Source organism: Eutrigla gurnardus (genome assembly GCF_963514095.1).
Source record: "Eutrigla gurnardus genome assembly, chromosome: 16".
Taxonomy (NCBI): Eukaryota; Metazoa; Chordata; class Actinopteri; order Perciformes; family Triglidae; genus Eutrigla; species Eutrigla gurnardus.
In genome coordinates, this window is record NC_139927.1 from 3,228,615 (window position 1) to 3,253,731 (window position 25,117).

General features: G+C 45.2%; 2 protein-coding genes across 3 annotated transcripts; one reads left to right on the forward strand and one right to left on the reverse strand.

The window, feature by feature from the left end:
• The first annotated feature begins 6,681 nt into the window (after nucleotides 1-6,681).
• On the forward strand, nucleotides 6,682-19,158 carry LOC311026461 (gamma-aminobutyric acid receptor subunit rho-1-like). 2 transcript variants are annotated; one of them, XM_084030033.1, is made up of 10 exons: nucleotides 6,682-6,872; nucleotides 10,498-10,548; nucleotides 11,520-11,626; nucleotides 13,317-13,384; nucleotides 13,471-13,694; nucleotides 16,600-16,682; nucleotides 16,853-16,993; nucleotides 17,071-17,223; nucleotides 17,931-18,127; nucleotides 18,767-19,158. In XM_084030033.1, exons 1-10 carry the CDS (start codon nucleotides 6,769-6,771, stop codon nucleotides 19,052-19,054), a joined length of 1,416 nt encoding a protein of 471 aa, XP_083886159.1. In that variant the 5' UTR covers nucleotides 6,682-6,768; the 3' UTR covers nucleotides 19,055-19,158. The 2 variants fall into 2 exon arrangements, with proteins under 2 accessions (XP_083886159.1, XP_083886160.1); XM_084030034.1 differs by lacking the exons at nucleotides 6,682-6,872; nucleotides 10,498-10,548 and having other exon boundaries at nucleotides 11,130-11,626; nucleotides 17,931-18,134.
• Nucleotides 19,159-19,698: 540 nt separating this feature from the next.
• cfap206 (cilia and flagella associated protein 206) lies at nucleotides 19,699-24,988 on the reverse strand. The gene is made up of 12 exons (XM_084030032.1): nucleotides 24,667-24,988; nucleotides 24,215-24,298; nucleotides 23,741-23,831; nucleotides 23,386-23,595; nucleotides 22,762-22,929; nucleotides 22,297-22,502; nucleotides 22,051-22,170; nucleotides 21,766-21,958; nucleotides 21,542-21,682; nucleotides 20,971-21,164; nucleotides 20,149-20,292; nucleotides 19,699-20,063 (listed from the first exon to the last, which is right to left on the reverse strand). Exons 1-12 carry the CDS (start codon nucleotides 24,772-24,774, stop codon nucleotides 19,842-19,844), a joined length of 1,881 nt encoding a protein of 626 aa, XP_083886158.1. The 5' UTR covers nucleotides 24,775-24,988; the 3' UTR covers nucleotides 19,699-19,841.
• Nucleotides 24,989-25,117: the final 129 nt, after the last annotated feature.

Sequence of the window (25,117 nt, forward strand, 5' to 3'; positions counted from 1 at the left end):
TTTCATGTTATTTTTTGCTGAGTCAACGCGTTGACAGTCAAAGTCGCTCCGCTTCAAGTGACTCTGGCAGAGACTTGACATCTCCCAGGTTGTTTTTCCAACCGCTCCACCGCTGACACCTATCTGCACATATTATTCCTCTCTACTGATCCATCTCCACGCTTTGACCTAACTGCCACCATCCCGTCTTCCTCTCCTGCCTCCAAATGTTCCAAAGACTTGAATACCGCAAAAAGAAATAACAATCTGTCCATTTCTCTCTCTTTTGCTCCCTTAACATTAATGCAAAAAGTTACTCAAAGGCTTAAATGTCAAGCAAATGTCAGTTTCAGGCTTGAAGCAACACAGAAATCCAAGACTCAGAGCAGCTTGTTTTATGGAGATTTCACAGAGATTTTTTTACTTTGCTTTGAAAGCTTTGTTCATGGAGGTTTATCTTGAGCCAGATCTTTGTCCTTGAAAAGTATTTATGAAGTTTGAACCAGTTTATTAAAATCCAAACAGTCAGCTAATTCTTCATAATTCCACCCGACAGGATCAAATACACAGATATGCATCCATCCATCCATCCATCCATCCATCCATCCATCATCCATCCATCCATCCATCCATCCCCCATTTATCCATCCATCCATCCATCCATCCATCCATCCATCCATCCATCCACCCATCCATCCATCCATCCATCCCCCATTTATCCATCCATCCATCCATCCATCCATCCATCCATCCATCCATCCACCCATCCATCCATCCATCCATCCCCCATTTATCCATCCATCCATCCATCCATCATCCATCCATACATCATCCATCCATCCATCCATCCATCCACCCATCCATCCATCCATCCATCCCCCATCCATCCATCCATCCATCCATCCATCCATCCATCCACCCATCCATCCATCCATCCATCCCCCATCCATCCATCCATCCATCCACCCATCCATCCATCCATCCATCCATCCATCCATCCATCCACCCATCCATCCATCCATCCATCCCCCATTTATCCATCCATCCATCCATCCATCATCCATCCATACATCATCCATCCATCCATCCATCCATCCACCCATCCATCCATCCATCCATCCCCATCCATCCATCCATCCATCATCCATCCATCCATCCATCCATCCATCATCCATCCATCCATCCATCCATCCATCCATCCCCCATTTATCCATCCATCCATCCATCCATCATCCATCCATCCATCCATCCATCCCCCATTTATCCATCCATCCATCCATCCATCATCCATCCATCCATCCATCCATCATCCATCCATCCATCATCCATCCATCCATCCATCCATCATCCATCCCCCATCCATCCATCATCCATCCATCCATCCATCCATCCCCCATCCATCCATCCATCCATCCATCCATCATCCATCCATCCATCCATCCATCCCCCATTTATCCATCCATCCATCCATCCATTTATCCATCATCCATCCATCCATCCATCCATCCATCCATCCATCCCCCATCCATCCATCCATCATCCATCATCCATCCATCCATCCCAAATCCATCCATCCATCCATCCATCCATCCATCCATCCCCCATCCATCAATCCATCCATCCATCCATCCATCCATCATCCATCCATCCCTCCATCCATCATCCATCCATCCATCCATCCATCCATCCATCCATCCATCCATCCTCTTCATCGAAGCTGTGTGGCAAACAAACATAAATGATACGTACGTTTTGCTCTGCAAGATAATCTCTTAAGTGAAACAACAAGGGCGTAAAGGGCTAATAACCGACATGTAGACCTCTGAAGCTGTGATGTGCAGCAATAAAACAGGGAAATTATAGCGAGTCCTTGACCGCAAACCACTTGACATCATCCTTTCCAACCAACTGCCTTGCAAAATGAACGCTCGGATCTCAAGATCACATTGCAGAGCAACAAAGGGACGCTTGACCGCTGACTCATGTCACACCATATCAAGAGCAGTCCAGTTCCTCTGCATGTGTGCCCACGCACCGCTAACCCCTTCCAGTCAATCGCTCCGTCGTGTACAGACTCCCAGGGCGTTAAAAACACACTCCTGCAAAAGTCAAAACCCACAGGAGCTCGTGAACATGTCATGTAGACCGTGACCTTTGCCCTCCGTCGCCAGGCCTGCGGAGCTCCATGTGCCAGTTATAATTCATTCCTACGTTATAAAGCAGGTGCAATGCAATTCAAGTGATTTTATTCGTTTTCTTACATTACTCAAGTAGGTTTTAATTGTTCAACACTAAAATAAAATAACAAACAAGCAATTTTATTCTGTATTCTCTGTGATTCATGATAGAAAAACTGAGATTTCAAGAAATAAGTCACAATTATGATAAGCTGAGAGTAATGCAATGATGAGAAGTCACTATAATACCAGAAAAAGTGTAAATAAATGTGTAAATATGGTAAAACACCAGCCATCAGCTGCTTTTGGGATCTTTACCTTTGCAGTTCCTTTTTTAACGTGTGAAGTGAGCAGACAGGCGTGTTTCCACATGCACTTCCCCAAAGACTTCACACATCAGTTTGTGACCACAATGATGGAACGCTGGAGCTCAGGGAAGAAGGGGGAATTGATCTGAAATGATTTGGCTTGGAGGGGAATTATTCAACAGTTTAGCAGCCTGTTTAAGCTCCAGAAATATCGGAGAGAGAGGAAGCACACGCAGCGAGCTGCAAACGAGTGACAGATAATTAAAAATTGGATGTTTACTGTGTGTGAAAGGCAGCGATGGAGGCGATGCCAGTGTTCATGGCAGCCAAGTTTCCTCACAGTTGGTTGTGTGAGGTTTAAGAAGCATTAAGGTAAAACATTATATGCATTATATTTACATCGAATTACCTGAAATACAATTATAATCATTTCTATCCATGTTTGTTTGTATTTTCAGGAGCTAGAAGATGCAATTTCTTTCTGTGATTAAATGGGGATTATTATTATTATTATTATTATTATTATTATTATTATTATTATTATTATTATTATTATTATTATCATTATTATTATTATTATTATTATTATTATTATTATTATTATTATTATCATTTTATAAGCACACCCAGAAGACACCAAACAACATTTTAATTCATTTGGAGTTGCAGTTAATGGAAGTCCAATATTCATCAAACCAGAGCATCTGCCCCCCCCCCCCCCCCCCCCCTGTTTCCCCCATTTCCAGTAGAAAGTGCAAGTGGCCCCTCTGCTGCCCCGATGGTAAATACATCATGATGAAGTGCCTCCAGGGGGAACTTCCAGTGGAGAGAACATGATAAAGTGCCCTCGGGGGAGAGTCCTTCCCAAAGCTGGGTCACAGGAGGGTTGTTAGGGTCGCCGATTAGAGGTGCAGGAACACTTCATATGTGCACTTCCCCTTTGAGCCACACGGGGGAGCCTGAAGGTTTCATGGTGTTCTGATAATTGTAGTCTACTTATATGAGCGCCGCCGGGGAAGTGATGGCGTTGGAATCTCTGATGCGTCTGGGCGCCATACGGTCATCCAACAGTTGGTGTGTGTGTGTGTGTGTGTGTGTGTGTGTGTGTGTGTGTGTGTGTGTGTGTGTGTGTGTGTGTGTGTAGATGAACCTCTAATGAAGATGGGGGGGGGGGGGCTTTATGTAATGTCATGAGGTTGGCTCACCATCAAGTGCTGCAATCTTCCACCCACCAAATCCAGATTAATTCTGCTCGTGTGTGTGTGTGTGTGTGTGTGTGTGTGTGTGTGTGTGTGTGTGTGTGTGTGTGTGTGTGTGTGTGTGTGTGTGTGTGTGTGAATGTGTGTGTGTGTGTGTGTGTGTGTGTGTGTGTGTGTGTGTGTGTGTGTGTGTGTGTGTGTGACGGAAGTAAATTTGTCAGTTGCAGAGAAACTGGCACAAAGATTATGATAATTATTAGTGCTTTGTGATTTACAGCACTGAGGTCTTGACCTGAAGCTGACAAACAGCACATTTTTTACTTTTAAGAATATTTGTTGGACGTTATGAGCGTATAAACAGCGAATGTGGAGTAAGGAGGTTGGGGGGGGATGATGATGCAGGAGCGGTGCAGCCATGTTGGGGGAATCGAACCTGTGAAATTCACTGCTCAGGGCATTTTGTATGAACCCACTCGTATGTATTGATTGCATTACAAATTCTATGTTTAGCTCAGATTTGCTAATTTAAAATATTTAAATTGTTTGCTTGTTATTTTTTCACGACTGTCAAACCAAACTCCAAACTGTGCCTAACATGTTTTGGTGTCGTCATGGTAACGTGATACGCCACCTTGAAGTGCTCATGCATGTATACTAGTTCCAGGCGTTGGACCCATGACACCATCAGTGTTCAGGGTTGAGTATCTGCTGCCCTCTAGTGGTTAAATAGATAAACTGCAAACAAGACAGACTTTTAGACATAGATAGATAGATAGATAGATAGATAGATAGATAGATAGATAGATAGATAGATAGATAGATAGATAGATAGATAGATAGATAGATAGATAGATAGATAGATAGATAGATAGATAGACTATTTTGTCTATTTACGTCTGTAGATTTCTTCAAAATTCACCAAAGGTAACCAATAGATGATGTCTCATTTGCACATTTTGGAAAACTCTGGTTTTATCACACAATAAGTACATATCTGATAAGATGTTGCATCATAAACATGACTTTTCCTAAAACGTTTAACACAAAAAATGTTTTTGCCCTATTCACCTGCAGTGATTAGATACTCAGAATGTCAGCACCATCTACTGACGAAGACCACGCATTACATCTGAAAATGAAACATTTCATCTATAATATGAGTGTGTAATCTTCTTTTAATGAAGGTTAATTTATTGTCATAAAAAACACAGGAGTGCAGTTTTAGTCCATTTATGCTCCACATGTGTGGTGAGGAGGTTTTACAATGAGTTTTACTGAGAATCCCAGAGTCCCAGAATAAATGTGTTATCACAGGACGGCCACCTCTTAGTCAATTAGTCAACTCAAAGTTGTTGTTGTTTTTTTTGTTTTAGTCAACTAAAATTTATTCCATTGATTAGTTGTTTTTTCAAATTTGTGTCATGCTGAAGTCATTTCCAAGAAACGTCGGAGGACAGTTAAAAATAATAAAATAAAAGCAAGACATAATTATACTTTTGTGTGATTCTTTCTGGAAAAACACATCTTTTGATCAAAACATTAGATGAGTTGGTCAAATGAGGATTTCTTACATGGAGGACGGCCCTAATTAACAAATAGGAACACTGACATGTGAAGAATGTCTTTGATAATTCATTACATTCTTGGGCTTAAAAATGCATCTGAATTCACGGTTCACGACTCGGTGACTGCAGCACTGAACGTTAAGGATCATTTCATACGCACTAAAATATGTCTTGCACTTTAAATCTGGGGTCGTTGGATATGAAGTGCCATTTTTTAAATGTTCTCGTTAAACAATGTGCCATATCAACATTAAGGTCAACATTAAGCTTAATTATGAGGACAAAAGCTTTCTCTCATATTCAGGAAATTATAATTATATATGAGAGCCTTATGAATGTAGTAAAAACATCCACATCTGAGGTGAACTCTTCATCAGCACGTAACTGAATTTCTGCACAGAAGTTGTTGTCATGTTATGTAGTCAATAAGACAGAACAAGGAGGTGAAAAAGTGTCATTTTGCTTAAATGACGTGAATCCTGCAGTAATGTTGTTTCTCAATAATCAGCAGCAGGTGGCGCTGCATCACCACAACAGGTGTGTTTCTGGTGCAACCGAAGAAAAGTCACATAGCCCACTGGTGTTTTACAGTTTGCTCTTTTTCTTTGCTCGTTGTTTTCCAAGTCAAAATCAAATCAAACCTTTGAAGGACTGATGTGATGTCATCACAGGTGAGGGCCGTGATGACATCACAGGTGAGGGCCGCGATGTCATCACAGGTGAGGGCCGCGATGACATCACAGGTGAGGGCCGCGATGACACCACAGGTGAGGGCCGCGATGACATCACAGGTGAGGGCCGCGATGACATCACAGGTGAGGGCCGTGATGACTTTCACTGTTAGTTTTGGATTTGTTTGTGTGTATGTTCTGTTTTTTGACACTCTTCTCTTAACTAGAGTTTCCGTCATGGAGAAGCAGCTGGCACGGTGGTGACGGTTGGCTGGGGTTACTTACCTCGCTTTGAAACAATAGTGAAAGTCATCAGATATCACAGTGACGGATGGTATAATAACCCCGAACTCACCCTGCCAAGTGTTATGGATGAACAGGCGGTTATGGAACTTCCTATACCATACACATTGGTTATTGGTGATGTGTTTTTAAAACATCTGTGTCCTGAAGTGAGTTTCACTGCATATACAGTCGTGTTGTTAAATTCACCAATGATGCATCATCATATTCATCGGCGATCCCGCCTCCCCGGTGAACTGCACACCTGTCAGCGTGTTTACCTGTGCACGCGGAGATGAAGCACTCCGCTCAGCTGCAGGAGAAACAGCAGAAACGTGCGTTCATGCTCAGACTCCCGCGAGCGCACGGGGAGCAAATCCGCGCCGTCTCACGCGGAGGATTTGTAGAGTTATTTGATGGGAAATAGCCCCTCCTCTCCCAGATTAAACCCCGCGGCGTCCATGTATAGATTCTCACTATGTTCACAGCGCGGAGCGAGTGCGGACTGCGCGTCCTGCGCGCGGACAGTCGGGGGAGTAACTCGCGGGTTTGAGACTTCTGGAGAGGGTTCGGGCCCGCTGGACACCATGCACACGGACGTGGTGCTGCTGCTCCTGCTCGCGGGGACGGTCGGCGTGGACGGGGAAGCGCGTCCGACAGGACAGATGCTGCAGCCGCACCGACTCGGCAGGTCAGTCTCATTGTGCAGGACTCTGGGCCGTGCGTAAATACGCGTAAAGATGAACAAAAACAGCTCACTTAAAGTAATGAAATGGTGTTTAATATGTTTTTTTAAATCAATATATCCTGCCGTCCAATTATATCCACGTGTTCTATTCAGCGCTGCGAACAAACCAGCAGCTCCAAGGAAGTATACATCTTCATTCAAGAAGGTTAAAAAAAACTCCAAAAAGTAGAAAAAAGTCTTCCAGACTAAAACATTGACATGAACAGTTCTGCTGCCAACACAGGTTCAACCCAAGGGCCACTTACAGGCTTGTTCTGGACATCTCATGGTCCTCCTCATCATGTGGAAATCAGCTTAGTTCCACTTACTTAACATCTCTATTATTGTTGTTCAAACAAGATGAAAACAACTCATAGTGACCAGTTATGAAATTACCTAACGGTGATGTTGCATTTGCTTGTAATGGGAGAGTATAAAGGATTTTCCCCTCGTTGATCTGGCTTCTGTCATGATGACGTAATGTTATTAATTATTCTGATTTAGGGATGGCTCCCACAGAGCTTCTCTATGACAGGAACATATCTGGGTGCAGATAAATACTCAACAACTGATTTTTCAAACCACAGTGCAAAAATGAGAATGCCCAACTTGTTACACATTTTATTTTGTAGTATTATTTCAATGCAGTGCTGGTTTCGTGTCATTAAGCACTTTAATAGTAATACATTTTTAAATGTTTTTCCTAATTGAGTGGTTTAGTTGCCTACAAACATCTGTTTTGAAGCAATGCCGTACGGACTGACAGGAAAAAGAAATCGTGCAGCGACACCAAAAACAAAGAACATGTCATGTTGCTCGGCATGAAACCGATAGATTACATTTTGTGAGCGTGTTGTTGCCATGAGGCTGTGTTGAATGTTAATATGCATACATATAACACACTATTGTTATGTATTAATACTATCATACAATATACATATCATGGCAAGACAACCTGGTCCTGTGGCCCCCGAACTAAAAAGGGCCCCAAACAGTTGTTGATTTATTGATCAGATATAAATACTACTGGATTATGTTACTAATCTAACTCATTGAAATGACTTACACAAGGCCCCCAAAACACTTACTGTGTACTTCTACTTCAATACTTCATCATAGTACTACATTGACAATTCAAATGTGATGCATTATCATCCATTAAATTATCCAGCATCATTTGAAGATTGAAAGCTCCACCTTGACAGAAGCCGTTACCTTAATTGAAGTACATTTCAGTACATTGTATACATTTGAATGCAACACATTTGCTTTGTAAGGTTAAGAGTTTTAGCTCAGTAAATAAAAATTAAATCGCCTTCCATTCTTCCACTTCCACCAATACAAACATCTCCAGTTAGAGAAAGGAAGAAAAGCAAGTCGGAGTTTGCCTAAAATCACTGAATGTGGCCCAGAAAAACGATTCTAAGCCGGGTTGTCGTGGCCTCGGGACGAGTCGTCCTACTGTACACGCTCCGTAATCAAAGCCCCGTTTCCAGCTGACAAAAGGTGACGTGTGCCTGGTTAGAAAAATCACTTACTCTGATTACGTAACCTGTAATCTGAGTGTGTTAATGTGCGTTCTGAATTATTGCCATTGTTGTGGCTTTGGGAAAAGGGTCGCCGGGCGGAAGGAAGGTCAGCAATTAAATGTCTTTTTTTTTTAGTAAAGCACAAATAGTAAAACAAGTAATGCTGTCTTTTATGCTGTGCATCTGTCAAAAGATACAGTTTGGCATTTGAGAAGCTTATAGCTGAGTGGTTTTAAAATGACTTCATTTGTCTCCGAAATATAATAAATTGCGTCCCTGTTTTCTGTCACTGAATAACGTGACTCAACCTAAAGCCTTCGACACCGGAAGATCCTCCAGTCGACAAGGTGTGCCGTGTTTAAATGTCCAAGTTGAGAGGAAATACCACATTCGCCCTCCAGACAGAAAAAAAGACGGGCCTTTCTCCAATTCAACACACACAGCTCAATACGCTCAGAATCTGGTGGTTAAAGATGCATAATTCATATGCTAATTACAACAATTTCACACAAATGTCTTAACAGGATCAAATAAAATGATCACATCTAGAGTAAAAATGTGCCGGTGTGTCTTTGGCCAAATTAGCCATTAAAACAACAACAAAACATCTCATTTCCGAATGGGATAAAGCAGAACATGAAGCAGCTGAACAGGATGAAAAGCTTAGAGGTAGCATGGCGGCATCATGTAAAGTAGGACATGTACAACGTAGAAATAATACAAAGCAATGTTCGTCCTCAAGTCAACCGGATTTTAGTGTCAATGAAGACAGACGGTGCCCTGACAGCTCATCAGCTCGTTGACCTCCCCGTCGTCGATCCTCAGTCACGCTTCATTATTTCACTGTCCAAACCACTGAGTTACGGTAAAAGCACCATCACGGTCTGCTAAACGTAGACTGTATATACGAAGGTCGCTGTAACGTCACCCATAAGGTAGTTGACTGCCGTCTTGGTTTCTTTGCAACCAGCATGACACAAGAGGTTGGAGCTAAGTAAACTTATAGTTTAAGGCGACCAGAATGTTATGAAAGTTCATGAAAGGTAATTACCTTTCATGAACTGAAGACAACGACAAACGTTCCCTGCTTTATCGTCCAAATGACACCATAATGTACTAAATGAGCATCATGCTGGATTGAGACCATAAACTTATGTTTACAATGTTTCTGAGAAAATAAATCACATGAGATAAAGGTTGAGAAAATATCTCATAGACTTCTATACAACCAGAGGAGTCGCCCCCTAATGGCCAGCAGAGAGAAGTAGGACCATTTTCTCATAGACTTCTATACAACCAGAGAGGAGTCGCCCCCTGGTGGCCAGCAGAGAGAATGCAAGTTTAAGGCACTTCAGTTTGGCTTCACTTTTCAGACGTGGAAGTTGCACCTGGATCTATCGTTTGTTCTCCAACATCTTGGGTGTGAATGTTCATCACAAAGACGACGAGCATCCTCAGTCAGCCAGTTTGAGTTCAACGAATAATAACGAATAACATAACGTGTGTTTTTTTTCTTTTCTTGTGTGTTCAAATGTTGTGTCTTTGCCTTGGATTGGAGGTGAGATGTTCAAATGAAAGTTGAGTCATTAATTGACAATAGCTCACTGTTCTTCACAGACAAACAGATACAATCAGATACAGTTTTTATCCATGTAGCGGTCTGCGTATGAAGATTAAAACAGTCATAAATGACCACAAGAAATATCCGATGGGTCCATCAGCAGGCGAGATTAGCTGTGGACAGACAGAAATGGTCACGCACACACGACTGCATACATAATCTCTCAGCAGAGATCAGAATAAATGTATTGTGTCCTGACAACCATGGTGAATTTCATCCTGTTAGATTTCCTTTTGTTGAGAATACATGTTTGTCAGCTGTTTATGTAATAAATAAGAATATTACTGTAATGTCATAGAATTTCTAAACCTTCCATCTGTTTTTTTCCCAACCTCTCACTTAAAGATTACTTTTACATTGAATTTACCCAATTTAGAGTCTGTGTTACGAAACATTGCGTAACGCCTGCATTAAATCACATAATGTTTTGTTTTTTCAGATCGAAAAGAGAAATACCGCTAACAGACGGATCAGGTCGCAAGATTGGCAGGTATGAGGTGTTTTTATTTTTTTTATTTAGTCCAATTAGAATGCTAACAGGGGCTTGAAAGGAGGTTCTTATAGCGGAGATTAAAGCATCACGGACTCTGAGGCACATGGTGAACATTTTAATCACACTATTGTTTGCAGAATCTAGGAGGATGGGCCGTTTCCGTGTATTTTACTAAACCCAATATAATCCATTCTTATCCCTCAGAATCAGGAAATTCATAAGATTATTCGCCCGTGCTGTATAAACTCCATACGGTCACGACGAAATAAAACGCACAGAATCAGAGTACTGGGACTCGCGTATTCTCGGTAAACCTTGATTAGTTGCTAAGCAACGCCGGTGGATTTGAAAGAGGCTCGGGGAAGACTTCCTCATAGTCAGATCCACAGTTAAACTCAGGGGTCAGGGGTCACCTGATTAAACCTGGAAGGGCCATATTTCACGTCAGGACCCTGTGAGGATTCTGTACTGATGTAACCCCCCTTTACTGTGAAGGCAGTGTGAGTATTATAACATAAACATAACAGACAATGAGTACTTTGTATTTTTTATTAATTTGGGAAAATACGCTTATTAACAGCAGCGTATACCACTTCTTTTCTTTTTTTTTACCTTTCAAAGTAAAAGCACGAACGAACACTGCTTACCAGAGGACCTTCAATTACAAAAGATTAGCTTACAATACGTATTAATAACTAAATCTTTCTCTTTATTTATTATAGATGGTTCAGCTTCAAGCTAAATGCTAACTTAAGGAAAAGTCAGTGAATCGTCAGGAAGTCACGAGGGTTCATCCTCTGGGGACCACGAGTACAATAGTGGGACCAGAGTGGTGATCCGACACTTTGCCTCGTTTTTAAAATCGGAGTCATTCAACCCATCTGCACGGTTGCTGTGGTAACCACGTAGCTATGCATATATATGTAACATTAACTATCAAATTGCTTTTCTAAAAAAACGCCCATCAGCGCCATGTTCAAGAGGAGTCCGGATTTAACGAAAGCCTGGGGCACGAAGTCGGAGCAGCTGCTGAGGATCGACGACCACGACTTCACTATGAGGCCAGGATTTGGAGGTAAGGAGGATCCTCTTCCTGAGACCACGATCTCTCCGTTGTAATTCATTCATTAGCCGGCGTCAAGTGTTCCTTTCAGACTTCCACTACACCTGACCCACATCATCTGGTCTATAGGCTGAATGATGAGGTTCGTGGAGATGACGTAACGGAGCGGGATTACGCCCGAGTCACGCTGCTGCAGCCCGGCGATTAATTACCAAGCAGCCCAGTCTGCAGCTTTAGGTTTCAATAACTCCCCGTTCTAATCCGACACGTTAGCAGTGAATCTGGGCGCTGTGTTAAATTCTCACACTTGGGTTTCCACTCGATATTAAAAATCAGAACACACTGAATGGCGTTGATTAGTCTTCCTTAGTTGCTGATTGGCTCATTAGCTGCTGGGGGGGGGGGGGGGGTAACCAATCAACTTGTTTCTCAAGCATTCCCTCGTTTACTAGAGCAGAAAGTTCGTCATATATCTTAAAAAAAAAAAAAGCACAACTTGACTTGAAGACGTTCAAGTCGACCGAGGAAACACTGAAGGATGATTGGACTCGAGGGAGGGATCCTCCCCCTGCACTGGTTTCAAATAACGTTTTTTTCATACAATCCGGCCTTCTTTACTTTCAAAACTACAACAACATCTCAGGGCTTTAACCACAATGCTTGCTGTCAATTATACTTCACAGAAAGAAATAGCAATCCTTTTTTTTAAAAGACAAGAAAATTACCTTTGTAGCAAATCGAGTAAAAAGTCAGTAAAACGTCTAAAGAGAAAGAAAAACAACCGGAATTTAAAAGTGTCATACGAGCTAAAGGGAACGGCACAACAACAGCGAGTAAAAGAACGTCAACAAAAGCAACAAAGGACAACAGCTGACAAACAGCAAGCAGCGTGCACCATCATGTCAATTAGGATTAGAGGACTCACGTCCTGCGTGCCGTTGTTTGGGAAATCTGCACCGACTGCTTTGATGGGGATTTGGATGAAAAAAATCACTGTTTGAAAGCAAAAGATTTGGCATAAAAAGGAGTCACAACCTTCAAATAAACACAGATAATCCAGACGTGGGATTACAGGTCAAACTGTTATTGCAGTTATTGCTGCTTCCCTCTCTTTTTTTGCCCTTTAATTTGCTTCCTGCTGTTTTCTGTTCAGATCACAGTAACGTCAGGATAAGTCGTAGAAGTCACCACGACGAAGGAAAAACACCTCATGACAGGTGCCTTTTCTGGGTTTTGGTTGGTTTTGGTTGACTCGATGCATTCAGGGCACTCCTGCAAAAACACGACACGCATAAAGCAAGAACCACTAATTGAAAACAATTACGCTCAAACGCTGTCGTGTATTTAAACATTATGTTGCATTATGTTGAAGTTTTGTTATACTTGAAATCCTCGTAACATACCGATAGCAATGAATACATTAAATGCTCCGACATGAAACGATTTAAAAAGTCATCTGTGGCCGTAGCAGGACTGTAAAAACCCCGTCCAATCAAAAAAGGCAGGCTGGAGAAAGTCATTGGACGGTCTGCCTGCTTACTTCCTGGTTGCACTCTGCCGATCTCGAGCACTCGATTGGTGTTCTGACAAAGAGGGCGGGACTTTTCCGGTTCGGCGATGCGTTCAAAGTCTGTGTTTTTCCAAACGACCTGCTCAACCTTTAATGCTCGACTGTCATGGCTGCTGCGTGTTTCTCCAACAGGGCCGGCCGTCCCCGTCGGAGTGGACGTTCAGGTCGAGAGTCTGGACGCCATTTCAGAGGTCGATATGGTACGTCTGCAACAAAACCGCTGCTAGCCGCATAAATGTGGTAGGTTGAGACAATAACGTGACGGACGTGCGTCTTCTGGTTCAAGGACTTCACCATGACGCTGTATTTGAGGCACTACTGGAAAGACGAGCGTCTGTCCTTCAGGAGCAACAACAACCTGAGCATGACCTTCGACGGCCGCCTGGTGAAGAAGATCTGGGTCCCCGACATGTTCTTCGTCCACTCCAAGAGGTCGTTCACCCACGACACCACCACGGACAACGTGATGCTGCGGGTTTACCCCGACGGCAAAGTCCTCTACAGTCTCCGGTAAAAGCCTGGTGGTGTTCCTGATGCTGTTCCTGGTGGTCTTCCTGGTGCCCCTCCTGGTGGTGTTCATAGTGGCCCTCCTGGTGGCCCTCCCTCTGGTCCTCCTGGTGGTCCTCCTGGTGGTCCTCCCTTTGGCCCTCCTGGTGGTCCTTCTAGTGTTCCTCCCTTTGGTCCTCCTGGTGGTCCTGCATTTGCTCCTCCCTCTGGTCCTCCTGGTGGTCCGTTCCTCCTGGTGGTCCTCCCTCTGGTCCTCCTGGTGTTCCTCCCTTTGGCCCTCCTGGTGTTCCTCACTTTGGTCCTCCCTCTGGTCCTCCTGGTGTTCCTCCTGGTGTTCCTCCCTCTGGTCCTCCTGGTGGTCCTCCTGGTGTTCCTCCCTTTGGTCCTCCTGTTGGTCCTCCTTTGGTCCGCCTGGTGGTCCTCCCTCTGGTCCTCCTGGTGGTCCGTTCCTCCTGGTGTTCCTCCCTGTTGGTCCTCCTTTGGTCCTCCTGGTGGTCCTCTTGGTGGCCCTCCTGGTGGCCCTCCTGTTGGTCCTCCCTTTGGTCCTCCTGGTGGCCCTCCTGGTGTTCCTCACTTTGGTCCTCCTGGTGGTCCTCCCTCTGGTCCTCCCTTTGGTCCTCCCTTTGGTCCTCCTGGTGGTCCTCCTGGTGGTCCTCTTGGTGGCCCTCCTGGTGGCCCTCCTGGTGTTCCTCACTTTGGTCCTCCTGGTGGTCCTCCTGGTGTTCCTCAATTTGGTCCTCCTGGTGGTCCTCCCTCTGTTCCTCCCTTTGGCCCTCCTGGTGGCCCTCCTGTTGGTCCTCCTGGTGTTCCTCCCTCTGGTCCTCCTGGTGTTCCTCAATTTGGTCCTCCTGGTGGTCCTCCCTCTGTTCCTCCCTTTGGCCCTCCTGGTGGCCCTCCTGTTGGTCCTCCTGGTGTTCCTCCCTTTGGTCCTCCTGGTGGTCCTCCCTCTGGTTCTCCTGGTGTTCCTCCCTTTGATCCTCCTGGTGTATCTCTGGTACAGAAGGTGGTAGAGACTCAAAACTGGCAGCGTTGGACAGCTCGTACCCGGGCTGATAATGTAAAAAAGACGGCATCATGCATTATAACACATCCCACTGTTTTCCTTCGTACTAGATCCAACCAGAGCACGGAACAGCAAAGTGGGGCAGGTTACGATGTTAGTAGGTGTTTCGGGGACGTGATTTGCCGCCGGCGGTCCTGCCAAGGCAAAGTGGCGCCAGCTGCCACAGTACAAGATGTGTATTTAAGGGGATAACGCTCTGCCAATTAGGGCCGCTAATACTGCCGAGCAAGACCTCGTAATTTGGGCGAGCGATAGGAGGCTCGGGGCCAAGCGGGTTGATTCTGTAATCCACGTTACAGAGCCTGGCAGAGATTTACAGCTGGCCATCTGCCTCCTGCTGTGTCCGCCGGCGCCCAAATAACAGCCTTCCTGATGGACGGGAACAAACTGAAACGATGGCGTTCAACTGTTTGACATATCTGAGATGTGTGTGATGGACAGCGGGGGCCCATGTTGATAGCTGCTAACTGGGTGGATGCCTACTGTGTGAGGTTGATGGTAAGTGGTGGATATAAGCCTGCTCATCACATGGCCGGGGTTAATCTGTGTGGGGCTTGGTGCTTGTTTGGAGATTTCCCAGAGTAAAGAGCAGATTGGCGAGCAGTTCGTCGTCCTCGCCTGCAGACCGTGTAGCCGTCTCGCGTCCTGTGAGCTGGATTACGGTATTTTTCCATTTATCATCTCTGTGCCGGAAACCAGATCTCTGAAACCCCTGACCCCTCTCGCTATTTGTGAGGTTAGAGATGCATTATGGGCCTATCATGTTTATAGTATCTATCACCACTCTGACAGCCTTTTCCCACCAGAATTAGCACATATAAATGGGTTTTTGTGCCACTCAAATAGTCTATAGACTCCTTTTCCTTTGCCAGTAGACGAGTATGTCTTTGTATTTTTACGTGTCAAGATTTACGTCATGAACATGCCGGAAAAGGTGTTAGTTGCTTCTTTTTTTAAATGTGATATCTCCTACTTAATCAGTCTGACGTACAAAAGAAGTGGCAAATTTGCGAGTTTATAAATATATATATAGCCGATATAAACAAGTTGACTCTCGCCTAACAGCAAGAGGGTCCTGGGTTCGATTCCCGGGGCGGCCCGGGTTCCTTCTGTGTGGAGTTTGCATGTTCTCCCCGTGTGAGCGTGGGTTCTCTCCGGGTTCTCCGGCTTCCTCCCACAGTCCAAAGACATGCAGGATGGGGATAGGTTCATTGGTGACTCTAAATGTCCCGTAGGTGTGAATTTGAGCGTGAATGGTTGTCTGTCTCTACATGTTGGCCCTGTGATAGACTGGTTACCTGTCCAGGTGAACCCTGCCTTCACCCAATGACAGCTGGGATCGGCTCCAGCCCCCCGTGACCCTGAATACAGGATAAGCGGTAGACAATGGATGGATGGATGAATAAACAAATTGGTTCCGCTAACACCGGATGTTTGCTGTTGCTATGACAACAAGTGAAAGCTATTGCTAGCATCTTAGCCCAACCTCCCCAATCAATAAACACCCATAAGATGTTTGTCCTCGTATGAATAAAAGCAACAATAAGCATCAACATCATCACCCTAAGGACCTTAACGAGGCATTTTCACACATTGTGATGTATAAATAAGAAAAATAAACATACATTCATGGGACGTTAGCTAGCATAGATGCTGGTTGTTAGCATCGTAATAAGCTCACAAATGTGCAACTTTTTCCTACAGCGGCCCTGATACGCGTCGTACTGAACACTAGTAACTGTTACTTTACATTTCTTTTTTTAAGTAAATGACTTGAAGAGAATAAGAAATAATGACTTTTGGCTTTTTCCATCGCGTCACCACAGCGTTGTTTTGTCGTTGCAGGGTGACGGTCACAGCCATGTGTAGCATGGACCTGAGTTGCTTTCCTCTCGATACGCAGACATGCTCTTTGGAGATCGAGAGCTGTAAGTGACGTGATCAACCTTCATGTGGCTTTTCCTCTTCCTCTGTGTTACCACTATGGCAGCGACCTCTGTAGAAAATCTTGTGGCAACTGCAGAAGCAGTGAGCTACTTCTCCTCCTCTGAATACGGTGGATTTAAAGGAAATTATATCGTTGTCTTCGTCCCTCCAGACGCGTACACAGACGATGACCTGATGCTGTACTGGAAGGAGGGGAACCGCTCCTTAAACACCGACGAGAGAATCTCCCTGTCCCAGTTCCTCATCCAGGAGTTCCACACCACCACCAGACTGGCCTTCTACAGCAGCACGGGTACCGGCAGGAAAGAGGGCGGGCCGTCTTGTTCATTTGGCATCCCCGTGTGACCTCTAACGTTTTCTCTTCTGCAGGCTGGTACAACCGTCTGTACATCAACTTCACTCTGCGGCGTCACGTCTTCTTTTTCCTGCTGCAGACCTACTTCCCGGCCACGCTGATGGTCATGCTGTCCTGGGTGTCCTTCTGGATCGACCGCAGGGCTGTCCCCGCCAGGGTGCCACTAGGTCAGTGTTATATTTGCCCCTGGTGGTGATCTGGACGGATTTCTTTCTCATCAAAAGCCCACAGATGACTAAAATAATCATTTAAAGGGGTGCAGGATAGCTCAGTGTTGGCGCCCCATGAACCTGAGTCCTTGCTGCAGCGGCCCCGGGTTTGAATCCAAACGGTGGCTCATTCTGCGTGCCATCTCTCTTTCACTCACACTGTCCTAAATAAAAATAATAATAATTATAATTTAAAGATGCGCTTTATCAGAGTGGTAGCATTTCTATTTCCTCTCAATGGCTCTAAATGTGGCAACAGCTAAGTAGGCGGCTTGCAGCTAACAGTGCAAACTAGCAAAAGGCTCCAGATCACAGTAAACACATTAAATAGAAAGCCATGGTTCAACCAGTAGGGGGCGGTCACTATGAATATTTACACAATCGAATACAACATATATATATACTAAACTTTGGACTAAAATGTGAAGATTTGGACCAGAATTTAATACCTATAAACACTGTGTTTGTTTGTTTTTTTAAAGTGGTTTGGGTTCCTTTTTAAAACACACTTAAACTTCCGCTTCATCCTGACTTTGTGGCAAACCACAACTTCCATAATCTTTAAATGGCAGCAATGGTTAACCATTTGAACTCCATATATTGTCAAGTCCAGTTTGATCAACTCAAAGTTTTACTTCCACACTTAACCCGTTGTCCTGCTTCAGGTATCACCACTGTGCTCACCATGTCCACCATCATCACCGGAGTCAACGCCTCCATGCCCCGGGTCTCCTACATCAAGGCCGTGGACATTTACCTCTGGGTCAGCTTCGTCTTCGTCTTCCTGTCGGTGATCGAGTACGCCGCCGTCAACTACCTGTCCACTCTGCAAGAACGCAGGGAGAGGAGTCTCCGAGAAAGGGTCAGTGGTATGTCTTTAACCAGCGAGTCGGGCTCAAATCCCATCATCCTCAGCTGTACGAGCAAATGTTTCCAATTACAACGGTAAAAAACGGTGATTCAACATCAGCATGCTGGTTAGCATTCAGCTCAAAGCACCGCGGTGCCTTAACACAGCCTGGGTGAACATTCAATATGATAGTCTTTCATGTTGTGAGGACATCATATATTCTACTAATACACTACTACGTATACTTTTCATTTGGCAAGTGTTTCATTCAAGCAAGGAGGATACAAAGCCATGGGAATATTTCATACGGAAAATGTATTTATTAAATTACTAGAAAACACAATATTCGTTGATATTTATTTTATCAAGCAGTGGAATGACATAGATTGAGTTTTTTTGGTCACATGAGCCACCTGAATGTCTTGTTTATAGTTTAACCTAAATACTATTGTACTAATACATCACTATATTCAGATTTTGGGGCTGTAAACTTAAGTTTCCCTTCTTAAGTCAAACACATCTTTGCAGTCGTCATTACACTGCAATAAATATGATTCACATAATTTATCATCATTATTCATTATTTAAAAAAAGAATCATTTTGCATTTCTGGATGGGACACAGTCTTGTTAACATGGCGTCTCCTTGCAGCTGCCCTGTACCTGTGGTACGGCCCATCCAGGCACGATGTCGGCCAGCTACAGCGAGGTGGACGCCAACACCACGGGGAACTACGGCCTGCCGGAGGAGAACGGGATGAAACGGGAGAGGATGCTCGTGCAGCTGGCCATGGAGAGCGACCAGGTCACCGGCCACGTCGGCTCCGGCGCCTACAACAGCGTCTGGGTCGACACGCACATCATAGACAAGTACTCCCGGGTCATCTTCCCCGGATCGTACGTCCTCTTCAACATCATCTACTGGTCCATCTACTCCTAACGCGGGGGGAACCGAGGTCTGAACACTTCATGCAGGAAGTGGAAAAAATCTGCCTCCCTGCTTTTTGTTTCTTCAGATAAAAAAAAAAAAAAAAGACATCCAATACAAAGAAAGACTCCCCTAAAACCAGATCTGCTTCACCTCGGTCCACTGGGACAGACCGCTGGAGGAGCCGGGAACAATGCAGCTGAATTAGAAGTGAGGCCCGGGTCTCCTCTAACCGGACAATGACAGGATGCAGACAAAAAAACTGTCCTCATGATGTAAAGATATGAAAACCTGGATCTAAACAAATAGTTTGTGTAATTGACGTCAGAATCAGATACCTCGCCTCGCCTCCAGCCCACAGGGGGCGTGTAAAGTGGTATGAGCCGGAAAAGGGGAGGGGCCAGAAAAATGGGCTTTGCTATGAACTTATGTAGCTGTAGGTTGGTGTAATACCTCGAACTAATAGTACTAATACTATTAAACATAGTACAAATTAAACATTTCCATTTGTTTTCCCATATTTGCGGCGCCCCCTTGTGGATGACCGTTCCTATACAGTCTACGCCAGAGATCTTCGACAGGGGTGCGCGACCCCTAGGGGGTTCGCAGAGGTACTGCAGGGGGACCCTGAAATGATTTGATCACAAACTTTTTGTTCTTCCAAAGATTTTAAAATGCACATTAACATGAATACAACCTTTAAGAAGCAAATATAAATCTTCCTATTAGTTAAATGTTGTGAATTCCATTATGATGAAACCAATAAGACGTTTAATTGGATGTTTTCTTGTTTCTTTAATCATTCATGCACAGACCTGGTCAGGTTTGTGTTGATCTCGTGTCTCGGCTCCATCAGACCAGCCAGGTGGATCTGATACGGACGCACGTTGTTCTCGTGGTCTCGGGTCCGGGTCGTCTGACAGGCGGCGACTTTGGGCAACCAGGTCTGCGTGGCGTTCTCCTGTCTCATGTGGCTCAGATGGGTCTGGGCTGAACGGGTCACCTTGGTCCTCAGATCAGCCTGTTAGACATTTAAAACAAACATTTAACTAATGTCACCACATAGAGTTCTTCACATCACGTAGGCCTGCATGGAGGGGTTTCACCAGTCTGATGGCGTTTCTCCTCAGCTCCCACTCGTTCCACTCGTACGACCGGTCGATGTTCGGCTCCACCGGATGGAGGTCCGTCTGCGTGCCGCCGTCACACCTGGTGATGGGCTTCACCGCTGCACTCTCACCTGGCTGCATCTGCAACAACAGACGGACAACCATTCACACCTACGGGACATTTAGAGTCATCAATTAACCAATCTGTGGAGATCCATCAATCCATTACACTTTAAGAGGAAAACAGCGTATATGTGTAAAAAAAAACTCTCTCAAATTCAAATGAAACATCTCAAGTTGACCCAAGCAAGTTAAACCCACAGAAAATAATAAAAAAAAATGTTCAACAATGAGGCACCTTTGTGTCAATAAATGGAATAAAATTGGCTAACTTTACTGCTACCAACCCTTCATCATGAACAAATGTCTTCCTTCATCCTTTGAGTGATTTTAAATTTTCTGCACCAGATGGATAAGAGCCCGTTATGTTGCCATATCTAAAACTATACCACTATTATGACGTGACATGCAGCCTGTCAGCACGGAAAACTTGCAGCTTGGGAGCCCCCTAGTGGCTGCAGGGGCCTTATGCACCCGCAGCCACTTATAGCAAGAAACGGCTCTGTCTCGGTGAGTGTGAGAAGATTGTTTGGTGAAGCGGAAGTGTGAGGAGGAGGAGGAGAAGGAGGAGGAGGAGGGTAGGAGGAGGGTGGGAGGCGGAGGAGGAGGAGGGTAGGAGGAGGGTGGGAGGCGGAGGAGGAGGAGGGTAGGAGGCGGCGGAGGAGGGTAGGAGGAGGAGGGTAGGAGGAGGAGGCCCACCTCTGAGTGAGGACTCACACAGGAGAGTTGCTGCTGGAGTTTGAGGAGCCCAACGAGTTCTGGGCAGCGCCTGGCTCTCTCCGTTACCTCGGCAACGAAGTCGTCAGGACTGGAGGCAAACTTTAAGGCGGCTTCTTTGGACCTGAACGCGTAGAGCTTCTCCTTGTGTTTCAGGAGTCCGATGTTTGGATTACCTGCAATCCAGGGTCCAGATGGGTGAAATACTCCGAACTGGACTGGACTTCATGTACAGTAGGTTTGATTAAGGATGCTCCTCATACAGAATACCTCAACCTGAGATGACCTTTCCGACGGGGGAATTGTGCACCGACTATTATTCTTGTGACAAATATTGTAACATACCAGACAATCCAACACTAAGGCTAATTGTATGCAAGCTTGTAAAAGGAAACTCAACGAAACAGCTTACAGTTCGACTACAGTCTGAGAGCGATTCAGAATAGCAACGCCACGTGACCTAATTGGTTTTGAAGCACGCTGAGGCCGAGTACCGGGTCCCAGAAGGAACATCCGGATACCTTTTCCTGATGTTGCATCACGAGAACGGTACCTGGAAGTAGGAGCCCATCCCTGTTCACAAGCGTGTAGCCACAGACTCCGTTATACTCCAGCGGCAGCTCGTTAAAACCGGCCGTCGTCTCAGGCAGCAGCCAATCCCGTGTCTCCGTCTCAGCCGGATCAATACACTCATCTGGAAGGCGTCGGGAAGGAAAACACAGCCACGTTGGAAGGGACTTCTTTCCCCATGTTTTTGTGACTTACACACTTACATACCCGAGGACTCGATGATTCTCTGTTCGTCCGTCTTGACCTCCGACCCCTCCAGCAGGTCGTCCAGTTGAGCCTCTGAAAACCTCTGCGAGGCGACGAAGGGCTGCAGGTTGTTCATGGTGTTTTTCAGGTGGTTCAGCAGCTCAGCCTCATCCTGAAGTCCAGACCACAGCTTGGACAGGGACTTGAACAGCGGCTGAAAGACGATACGACGCGTACAAATACATAAAAGGATGTTTATGATTCAACGAGACATAACCAGAAACACAACAGCGGTGGCCAACGTACAAAAACCTCTGCAGTCCGTATGCTCTTCCTGGATCGCACGGTTCCTTTCAGCAGCTGCATCTGTGATAGAAGCTCAGTCTGCAGGGTTTCCACACGCCTGCCACATGAACACGCGTCAGCCTGGTGTGGGGGAAAAAAACATGAATTCATGCCTTCTTTTACTCGATAAGCTGCAGAAATGGGCATCGAACCATCATGGAGATTCACATTTCAATAATAGAGGACCGTATAATTCTGTCCCCTCACCAGTAACGTTTGGAGGAAGGCCTGGTGCTGCCTGACGTTGTACAGAGCCGTTCTGAGCAGGTTAACGGGTTCTCCCGGCGGCCTGGAAGGCTCCGTCAGCCTCTCCACCACGCCGCTGTATTTCCACGCCAAAGTCTGCGATGCACTCAGCGCGTCTCCGATGCTTTTACTGACGACCGGAAGAGCTTCGTTCAGAACGGCCGGCACTGGGGGAGAGAGACGTTAAAACGACGACGATGGTGGGAACGGACTTTAAACTGGTTTCTGTGGTCATTTGACTGGTACGCAAGGAAATGGTGATTATTGTTCCACTCGTTCCACCATGCTTTAATACTACAATGGGTACAACAAATAACCCAAACACTAATATTAAAAATTCTTGAATTTTGAAGTTTTTGCCGTCGTAGAATGTGTTTATTGTAAGTGGCTGGATGAGACTGTAAAGGATCCAGTGAGCTGGCGTACTTAGCTCATGGAGGTCCGTGTCCTCGCCTCCGGTCTCGCTGGCTTTGGTGAAGAGCTGGATCCCTGTGACGAGCGTGGTCAGGTCGTCCAGCTTCTCCTCCTTGTGCCTCTTTAAAAGCCCCATGAAGGCTCCCAGTCCTGTCTGAGGGAAGACGCTCTGCAGGGCAGCTGGGACAGGAGATTCACACACCGGGGGGTCAGGGGTCACTTTTCATTAACTACCCCCATGAGAGACAAATAATCTTGAATAAAATGATAGATTGTGTTTTTGTGTTCTTTATCGTTTATGTCTTTTACTTGTCCAGTGTTGGTTTCTATTTGTTTTTTTGAGGACACCCTCGAAAACGAGATGCTGCATCCTCCAATAAAGAAACCTGAATAATGATATTTATGATTTAATAATTATAATGGGTCCGGCATCGTCCCTATTGAGGCTGGTTCAGTTCACAGACATGGCTCATGCTGTCTGGGGCACTGAAACATCATTTGTAGGTTGATGTCCTTTATTAATAATAATAATAATAAATTGTATTTATTGGCACCTTTCAGGACACTCAAGGTCATTTTACAGCTTCACCCTCTACTCTGACTAGTTCCCCCCAAATAACCCTGAAAGCGGCAGACCTTGGGCCCGGTGCACGGCGGTGGCGTCGGTGGGTGAGCCCATGCCGGAGCGCAGCTGGATGTAGGTGATGATTTTCAGGTACAAAGCGTCCATTTCCTCCCTCGACTTCACTCTGCTGTCGGTGATCTCTCTGCTCAAAGCACTCAGCCTGGACCCCGACGCCCGGCGGACCTCCTCCACAAACTCACCTGCACAAACACCAGCACCTGCTGTTAGGATATCCATGTGTCATTTGAATCAAATTTCTTTTTTTTACTGAACTTATTTGTGTTTAAATGTCCTGTGCTTAAAAAGTTGAACTTGATCTAATGTCTACGCCTCAGATTTTGTATGCATGTATGTTTTATGACTTACGTCCGGGGGAGTAACTGGTCTTAAAACACAGCTGCATCTTGATTGTGTCGAGGGACGTGCTGCACTTCTCCATGAGTTGCTCCACACACAGCTGTGAGAAATAGAATATAGAATAACATAATAAAATATAATCCAGATGGAGATTAGAAAGGAACCCTGTTGGACCACGACCCTCCTATCCAACTCCTTTACACCTTCTATTAACCCTCCTCACTAAGAATATCATCTGGGTTTTATCTCTGCGACTGTCATTTAGAGAGCTCTCTCTCTCTCTCTCTCTCTCTCTCTCTCTCTCTAAATAATAAATTAGATATATTTATTTAAATATATTTTCGTGGGGGGGCTTGACTACGGGACATTGCTGTATTTTTAAATGTGTGGCCCTGGCATTCAGGGGCTGGAAAACCTCATTTAATTCACCAATATTTGGCTTGTGAGAGAACTAAACTGTGAAACCTGACCCAGCTCACGCACCTCTTCCAGTTTCTTGAAGTCTTGTTGGGTCAGAGTCCGGTCAGCGTTGAAGCCATTCCTCAGGTCCAGAATCACAGCCGTCACCTGAGAGGATTTAAGAAGATAAACAAACATATAAACGTAAAGTGACGTTTGTTACCACCCATGGGTGTCACTGCTGGGTTCAATAGAGGGGTCTTTGCCTTTAAAACGTTAATTAGCTCAAGCTTCAAGTCTGTAGGATTTGAGATGCGTTGCTTCTAGCGGCCTCTCTGGCGGCAGGTGGAACTGCAGGCGAGCCTCTGGGACTCACCTCCCGACCGTCTCCGGTCTACGTGACGCCTTCTAACGTTACCGGAGACCTTTTTTTTTTCTTAATAAATCTTTATTGACAGAAATATAATCAATACAAAGGCATTACCGGAGACCGTTATCTTGACCGACGGCAGCTGGTGACGTCACAGTTTACTCACCATGAAAGTCGCCAGAGCGTCCGTGACCTCGTGACCTCTCGCCGCGCACTCCCGCACGACTTCACGGAGAGTGTGTCGAAACACGCGTTCCACGTGACCTCCAGACATGAACGCGGACGAGTCGCTTCTATTTAAAACGTGAACGTGTTTACGGTTAACCGACACCGACAGGCGAGCTAGCGACGGAAAACACACACAACCTGTTGAGAAATGGTTGCTATAGCAACACCATGCTTTCCAACACCGGGGGGAGGGAGCTGTAGACTGTCGCTAGCCAACCGCTGTGTTTACTTCCTGTCAGTGAAGGACACGTTAAAGTCAAACCAGTGCATTTTTAAGCCGAACGTTATATAAAAAAAATACAAATAAATAAAAAAGCATTTGAATTGAAGAACTGAGGAGAATTTCAACATTCAGTTTGCACTAAATGCTAAAATATGACGATATAAAA